The sequence below is a fragment of the Miscanthus floridulus genome, chromosome 5, assembly GCF_019320115.1.
Source record: "Miscanthus floridulus cultivar M001 chromosome 5, ASM1932011v1, whole genome shotgun sequence".
Lineage (NCBI taxonomy): Eukaryota > Viridiplantae > Streptophyta > Magnoliopsida > Poales > Poaceae > Miscanthus > Miscanthus floridulus.
This window is the reverse complement of record NC_089584.1, coordinates 99,500,878-99,509,344: the sequence shown is the minus strand read 5'-3', so window position 1 is coordinate 99,509,344 and position 8,467 is coordinate 99,500,878. Positions and strand designations below refer to the sequence as shown.

General features: G+C 50.1%; 2 protein-coding genes across 2 annotated transcripts; one reads left to right on the top strand and one right to left on the bottom strand.

Annotated features, from left to right (window-relative positions):
* The first annotated feature begins 358 nt into the window (after positions 1 to 358).
* Positions 359 to 2,794, top strand: LOC136452754 (threonine synthase, chloroplastic-like). Its single transcript, XM_066453354.1, has one exon. It carries the CDS (start codon positions 413 to 415, stop codon positions 1,988 to 1,990), a length of 1,578 nt encoding a protein of 525 aa, XP_066309451.1. The 5' UTR covers positions 359 to 412; the 3' UTR covers positions 1,991 to 2,794.
* Positions 2,795 to 5,511: 2,717 nt separating this feature from the next.
* Positions 5,512 to 7,626, bottom strand: LOC136452753 (L-type lectin-domain containing receptor kinase IV.1-like). The gene has a single exon (XM_066453353.1). The coding sequence runs from the start codon at positions 7,609 to 7,611 to the stop codon at positions 5,587 to 5,589; it is 2,025 nt and encodes a 674-aa protein (XP_066309450.1). The 5' UTR covers positions 7,612 to 7,626; the 3' UTR covers positions 5,512 to 5,586.
* Positions 7,627 to 8,467: the final 841 nt, after the last annotated feature.

Sequence of the window (8,467 nt, the reverse complement as noted above, 5' to 3'; positions counted from 1 at the left end):
TTTTGCGAAATTAAATAAAAATAATTTTTATATAAAAATTATAGATCTTGACGAGATCTACAACTTTCTAGTTTTAAGTTTTTTCATTTGAAGTCGTTAAGATGCTCAAAAAAATTAATGACATATTTAGATACAAGGGTATTTTCGACTTTTCATACCTGCAGTTTGACGGTGTTAGAGCCCAAACTGATGGCAGTGATATGAAGGGTAGAAAAAAAAAGTTAGAGCAGTGACGCTGATAACCGCTGAACTTTATCAGAGACACGTGACATTGCGATTTTTTTTTTAATGAGACGCAGAAATTCCTCCTCTCCAAAAAGCCTAAACCCTCGTCACCAGCGTCCGCTCCCCCCTAATCTCGCCCTCCTTCCCCACCCTCTGCAATCTGGCCGCCAAAGCCTCACCGCACCACATGGCGACCTCCAACGCGGCCTCCTCCCTCTCCCTCCTCTTCTCCCACTCCCGCCAACCATCCGTCCGGGCGCCCGCCGCCGGCTCGCACCTCCGCCTGCCTCCCCGCGCCAGCCCGAGCCGCGCGCGCTGCGCCTCCTCCGACACGACGGCCACGAAGTACCGCCGCCCAGCGGAGGAGAACATCCGCGAGGAGGCGGCGCGGCTCCGCGGCCCGGCGCAGGGCTTCTCGGCGTGGTACGAGCCCTTCCCGCCGGCGCCCGGCGGCGACCCCGACGAGCGCTACTCGCTGGACGAGGTCGTCTACCGCTCCAGCTCGGGGGGCCTCCTCGACGTGCGCCACGACATGGAGGCGCTGGCGCGCTACCCGGGCTCCTACTGGCGCGACCTCTTCGACTCCCGCGTCGGCCGCACCGCGTGGCCCTACGGCTCGGGCGTCTGGTCCAAGAAGGAGTTCGTGCTCCCCGAGATCGACTCCGACCACATCGTCTCCCTCTTCGAGGGCAACTCGAACCTCTTCTGGGCGGAGCGCCTCGGCCGCGAGCACCTCGGCGGGATGAACGACCTCTGGGTCAAGCACTGTGGCATCTCCCACACCGGCTCCTTCAAGGACCTCGGCATGACCGTGCTCGTCAGTCAGGTGAACCGCCTCCGCCGCGCACCGCTCTCGCGCCCCATCAACGGTGTTGGCTGTGCGTCCACGGGAGACACCTCCGCGGCGCTCTCGGCCTACTGCGCGGCCGCGGGGATCCCCGCCATCGTGTTCCTGCCAGCGGACCGCATCTCGCTGCAGCAGCTCATCCAGCCAATCGCCAACGGCGCCACCGTGCTCTCTCTGGACACTGATTTTGATGGCTGCATGCGACTCATTCGCGAGGTCACTGCAGAGCTGCCAATCTACCTTGCCAATTCGCTCAACTCACTTCGCCTTGAGGGGCAGAAGACAGCGGCCATCGAGATATTGCAGCAGTTCAATTGGCAGGTGCCGGATTGGGTCATTGTTCCAGGAGGCAATCTTGGGAATATCTATGCATTCTACAAGGGGTTTGAGATGTGCCGCGTTCTTGGCCTTGTTGACCGTGTCCCACGGCTTGTCTGTGCACAGGCTGCAAATGCAAATCCATTGTACCGGTACTACAAATCAGGCTGGACTGAGTTTCAGCCACAGGTTGCTGAAACTACATATGCATCTGCGATACAGATTGGTGATCCCGTATCTGTTGACCGTGCGGTGGTCGCGCTGAAGGCTACTAATGGTATTGTGGAGGAGGCTACAGAGGAGGAGCTAATGGATGCGACGGCTCTTGCTGACCGCACTGGGATGTTTGCTTGCCCACATACTGGGGTTGCACTTGCTGCTTTGTTTAAGCTCCGGGATCAGCGTATAATTGGGCCTAATGACTGCACTGTGGTTGTTAGCACGGCTCATGGGCTGAAGTTCACTCAGTCAAAGATCGACTACCATGACAAAAACATCAAGGACATGGTTTGCCAGTATGCTAATCCACCAATCAGTGTGAAGGCTGACTTTGGTTCGGTGATGGATGTACTCCAGAAAAATCTCAATGGTAAGATATAAAGTTTTATGTTCAATTAACCCTCCAAACTGCTCTTTTGTTTTGGAATTCTATTCCTGATCTTTTTCATCAATGGTTGGTGAACATGATATGGCGCAAAGATCTATACCTAATACCTTGTAGTACTAGGTCTGGAGGCTCTTTTGAGTGTAGGTTGAAGTGGATAGAGCTATTCCTTGTACTTTATCTGTATCATGTAATATGAATAATAAATTATGGTCTACATGTTTGAATAAAAAATCGTTTGGAATGACCCACACAGGATTGTGCTGTTTTCCAACTTGGTGTTCTCTTCTGTATAGTTTTCATTGACCTTAGGCGATCCATACTGCCAATACTTGAACTAAAAGATGGAATTTAACATGCAGTATCATTATCTGTTTTGCTGCTTTCAGGAATCACAAACTAATTACGGTCTAAATCCATCATAGCTCAAAACGTACCTGATATTTTTGTAATGAAATAGTTCTGACTGTTAGTTGTACATGCTATCATAGCCAAATAACAAAAATCCTAGTGGTCCTAATGACCTTTTCTTGCTTTGCTGGATCGTCTTAGAAGCCAATTCTGTAGTGATCTGCTGGAGTTGTTTGCTGGAGTTTTTCCATTTAGTCCATAGCATTGGACTGGGCGTTAGATTTACTCCCTGTGCAATATGCTTTAGTTAATGGAATTGGCCTTTGAGTGATTATGATAATATAGTGGAACCTTTCCATTTAATCCAGAGCATTTGACTGTGTTAGATTTACTCCCTGTGCAATTTGCTTTAGTTAACAGAATTGGCTTTTGAGTGATTATGATAATATAGTGGAGCCTTTCCATTTAGTCCACTGCATTGGACTGAGCGTTAGATTTACTCCCTATGCAATTTGCTTTTGCTAATGGAATCGACCTTTGAGTGATTATGATAATATAGTGTGTTGAGAAAGCTGAAGCCTCTTCTTCCTTTGACCTGATCTCACACATCACTCTATACATTACTCTGGAGGTTTCTTTCCTTTCTGATTGTTGTTGTAACCTCTCTTCTGCCATGACTGTAGCATATCTGTTATGGTTCAGTTTTTCCTTCTTGCTGAAGTCGTGGTTCAGAGTTGAGACGGATCCACTCCGATAATGCCTTGAAGTTATGACTAAATCCAATCGAGACATCATCGTGGAAAATTAGTCTATTTCACAGAGGGAGCATAAGCCATTTACACAACCTTACAGTTTCATAATACCCGATGTCATGTTTTAGGGCAAGTGGTTAACACAAATCGACCTTATCCAATGCCATAGAGTAGCGAGCTCAAAAAACTGCGAATACTGCACACTCATTCGGTATCAGTTCCTATCTAGTGGCGGAAAATATCGATGCACTCTTTCTTTGACAACTATTGATAGTTCTATGTATACTCAGTAGTCAGTACTCTACGGGGACAGAAAGTGTTGGAGCCAAACTTGTGTACATGAACACAACAGTAATAGCAGTTCCAGTAGCCATAACTTCTGCCACCATTGCCACGGCTGCGACCCCGCCCACCATAGCCACAGCCATGCAAATATCCATACCTGACTGTAGTACTAGGTCTGGAGGCTCTTCTGATTGTAGATCGAAGTGGATAGAGCTATTCCTTGTGCTTTATCTATATCATGTAATACGAATAATAAATCATAGTCTAAGTGTTTGAAAGGATAATCGTTTGGAATGACCCAAACAGGATTGTGCTAATTTGGTGTAGTTTCCACTGATTACTGAACCTTTGCCATCCATATTGCCAAGATTTGAACTAACAGATTGAATTTAGTGCAGTATTATTATCTGGTCTGTTGCTTTATTAAACAGTCACAAGAGAATCAGGGTCTTAATCCATAGTAGATTAGTACTAGCAGTTCACCGTGCTGTTAACTACCTTTTTGTAACAGAATACTTCTGACTGCTAGATGTACATGCTATTCCGAGACCATCGTCAAATACCAAAATCCTAATGTCCCGATGAACATTTGCCTGCCTTGCAGGAGATTGTCAGAAGTTTATTCTGTAGTGAACTAGTGATTTGTTGTAGCCTATCCAATTTAGCTTGTAGGATTAGACTGCACGTTAGATTTGTTATTTACTTGGTATGCAGTTTGCTTTAGCTAAGATAATTGGTCTTCAAGTGATTATGATAGTATAGGGTGTTGAGAAAGCTGAAGCCTCTCTTCCTGAAGCACTGGGAAGCCTAAAATACCACCAATCTTTGCATTGGCCCTGTTCGCTTGTCTTATGAGCCGTACTATTTCAGCGAACGAACAACGTTTTTCTCTCACAACAAATTAGCGAACAGTACTTTCAGCCATGGCTTTTCAGCAAAGTGAACAGAGCCTTAACCTAGAGGTTTCTTTCTTTTTTGGTTACTGTTATCTCTCTGGCACGCCTCAAGCTGAAGCCTCTCTTCCTGAAGCATTGGGCATAAGCCTAAAATACCACCACTCTTTGCATTAACCTGGAGGTTTCTTTCTTTTTTTGGTTACTGTTATCTCCCGAACTTTTCTTTTGCCATGACTGTTGCACATATGGCACGCTTAGCGATACTGTAGCAGGAGCCGTTTCGGAAATCGAGACAGAAAATGAACTGGGGAGAGCCGGAGCCGGTGAAGCCATGATTTCGAGCTTCTCCAGCTCCGTGCTACAGTATTGCAACAGTACCCGGAGCCGGTGAAGCCCTGCCAAAGAGGGCCTAAGTGGCCGACACAAATCAAAGTTTATCCGATGCCATAGAGTAGTCAGCTTCATTCAGTATTAGTTCATTGTGAAATGAAACTGTGAATATTGCACATTCAATATCAGTTCCCATCTAGGGGAAATTGTCGGTGTACTCTTTATTCAACAACTATTGATGGTACTATGTATGTTCAGTAGTCATACTCTAGGCAGTTCTGATCCTGGAACACCGAACAGCTTCTATAATAAGGCCTAGGGGACAGAAAGCGTTAGAGCCAAACTTGTGTACATAAACGCAACAGCCACACGGTACCTGCCTATCTGTACATCTTTTTACACAAAAAAAAAACACTAGCCATGGGCAAATTTAACCAAGAACTGAAAACCGAACTGAAAGAACCGGAACCGAAAAAAACCGGTTTCTTACTCGGTTCTTGATACTGAGGAACCAAAATAACCGAAGAAAATTCGGTTTCTACTCTCGGTTAACCGAAAGAACTGAATTACATGAATTATACTTCACTTACTTATATTTTATAGGATTATGTTTGGTTTATGTGTAGTGTTTTATATTTGAACTACTATATATTTGTGTTACTATATTGCTATTGTTTTCTTATACATTGTTATTATTAAAAATGAATATAGTGTTGCATAAATTTGCCTTTGAACAGATATATTTATTGTTGTCTCGAGGTCTTTTGAAAAAATTCGGTTAGTTCTGTTTGAACCGAAACCGAACCGAAATAACCGAGAACCGAAATGCTCAGTTTCTAAATTTTTTTTGAACCGATCGGTTTCTGTTTTCTAGGAACCGAATTTCATCAATAACCGAGGGAATCAAATCGAACCGAGAACCGAAGGCCCACCACAATGTGTGTGCACCTTAACAGCTTTCTATACGATAGTAGTAGTTCACCGACCACCATGCAGAGAGCCGGCCGACATGGTACCGCCGGAGGAGGACCACGTTATGGAGAGCGACGACCCGATGAACTCGACCGAGTCGGCGCCGGTGAAAACGAGCACCGCATCCTCCCGCAATGCCTCCTCGCCGCTCAGATACCGGCAAACCTGCCGCATGCTGGGCCTCGCCTCCGGGCGAGCCAGGCTGCACATCAGGCCAAGCCACAGCACCAGCTTCGCCTCCCCTTCGTCGTAGCGTCCCTCCAGCCTCGGGTCCACAGCTCGGAGCAGGTCGCCGTCGAGCCCGCAGTCGCGGACCCACCTCACCAGGATCACGTCCGAGTCGTCCGTCGCCTCGCTCGGCGGCTCCACCGGCCGGCGCCCGCACGCGACCTCGAGCAGCAGGGCGCCGAAGGAGAAGACATCGGTGGCCGTCGTGGCACGGCTGGTCACCGTGAGCTCGGGGGCCATGTACCCGAGGGTGCCCGCCACGCGCGTCGTCGCCGGGTTCGCGTCGTGCTCGTAGAGGCGCGCGAGGCCGAAGTCGCCGAGCCGCGCGCCCATGTCGGCGCCGAGCAGCACGTTGTTGGCCTTGACGTCGCGGTGCACGACCACGTGCCCCCACTCCTCGTGCAGGTACAGCAGGCCGCGGGCGACGCCCCTGAGGACGTCGAATCGCTGCGCCCACGCCAGCAGCGGCGCCTTCCGGTCCGTGCCGAACAGGTGCGCGTCGAGGCTGCCGTTGGGCATGAACTCGTAGACGAGGAACAGGTCCTGGCCGTGCTTACACCACCCGCGCAGCTCAACCAGGTTGCGGTGGCCCATGCGCCCGAGGCTCGCGACCTCGGCGACGAACTCCTTCATCCCTTGCCTCGTGCCGGCGGAGATCCGCTTGATCGCTACCTTGTCGCCGCCGGAGCGCTGCCGGAGCACTCCTTTGTACACCTGGCCAAAACCGCCCTCGCCAAGGAGCTCGCTTTCCTTAAACCCCTTGGTGGCCTTGTAGAGGTCCTTGTACGGGAACCTGTGAGGGTGCTCCAGCTCCCAGTCCTCCAGTGTGTCAGCGAGCTTCGCCCTCTTCCGAAGCCAGAGCACGATGACCATGGCCGCGGCGATCAGAGCGAGTGTCCCCGCACATGCCACGGCGGCGAACTTGATGATGACGAGCTTGGAAAGCGCCGTGCTCGTCTTCGGAACTTTGGGCCGCCGCCGGAGATTGATGGATTGCGCGAGCCCGTTGGTCCGGAAGCTCCACGCCAAGATGTAGTGCGAGCTCGCCAGCTTCCCGGTCGCCGAGGAGAAGCCGACGTACATATCCTCCCTGAAGATCGGTCGCAGGTCGAGTTTTGTCGAAATCAGCGGCCGGCGAGGTCGGTCTGTCACGGACACCGGGGCCACGGTCACGTTGAGGACGCCGCTGCCGCCGTCGTAGTCTATCCACGCCTGGATTGGCTGCGCGCTCTCCAGCGTCACGGGCACGGCCTTGGTGTTTCCGCCGGCATCGCCGTCGCCGGCGTAGTACGCGACAGGCTCCGACACGTTGGAGACGAGGCTGTTGACGTCGACGCCGACGTGGTTGCCGTTGGTGTCGTTCATCTCCAGGTCCAGCACGGTGTCGAACTCCACGGCGAAGACATGGTTGGCGGGGTTGCCGTTGGTGGTCGGCCCGAGGACGCCGAGGTAGACCTCGGGGGCCGCTCCGGGAAGCACGGTGGACGGGGCCACCACGAAGGCCAGGCCGTGGCCGCCGCCGCTCCCGACGGTGACGATGTCGAGGACGAAGGCCGTGCTGAACGACGACGGTGGATCGAGGAAGCGCACAGGAGAGCCGTGGAACGCGTGGCCGACGAGGCGGTTGCTGTCGTTGGTGAGCTGGAGCGCGCCCCCGTGCAGCACAGACTCGGAGCCGTCCAGGGTCAGGTTTGCGCTCTGGAAACCTTGGTAGATGAAGTCGACGTCGTCGCCCGAGCATGATGAAACCACGAGGAGAAACAGCACGGAGAAACATGGAACAGCGCTGGGCGGCGCGATCATTGTGTTCGAAGCGCTCGTCTTTCTCCCTCTTGCGATCGAGATGGCAGTGAGCACAACGGGCAACGGGGAAGCTACTACTGCAGTTTGCCGAGCCTTAAGCAGCCGGAACGAACGTGGACCAGAGAAACGTTTCTCGTTCCACGAACAATCGCGTTCCTGTTCTAGAAACATTTAGGTTCCTATAATATTAGGAGCGCATAGCTCAACTTCACTAGTAAGACTAAGTTTTATGAGTAACTTTCTAGGTGAAGTTGAGCTGTTTTGAAAAAACTATTTGACAAAACAACTTCACCAATAACTTCATATATGGATGGGAGACAGAAATAAGAGAGAGCTAGGATAAGCTACTTTTTTCAGCTTCATCCCAACTATGTCTTTGTGAGAGACAGAGAAAAATAACTTTATAGGTGAAACTGTTTTGAAAATAATTATTTAGCAAATAAAACAGCTCACAACAACTCGTGAAGTTGTTGTGAGCTATGCCAAATAAGCCCTACATTATATATAAAGTATCTCCATGTTCCCATGCTCGTTCTCCATGGCTGCTAAGGGCTGAGCTAGCAATTTCTAAAACCTTCCTTGCCTCCTTAGCTTGACTCGACTATTATTATTATTACTACTGTTGCAACGCACAGATACCTAGATACATTTGTTAGTTGTATATGAAGTATTTCTATGTTTCTATGCCCGTCTCCATGGCTGCTAAGGGCTGAGCTAGCAATTTCTCAAACCGACCTTGCCTCCTTGGCTTGACTCGACTATTGACTTCCTCATTATATTCGTAGGTCCCACATGTCCTTGTGAAAGTGCATTTGTCTCTATGTGGGTTTTGGTGTATTGATGACATCCAAATTAG

Coding starts and splice junctions, on each gene's coding strand:
- LOC136452753 (XM_066453353.1), bottom strand. CDS start 7,611: ATGATCGCGCCGCCCAGCGCTGTTCCATGTTTCTCCGTGCTGTTTCTC.
- LOC136452754 (XM_066453354.1), top strand. CDS start 413: ATGGCGACCTCCAACGCGGCCTCCTCCCTCTCCCTCCTCTTCTCCCAC.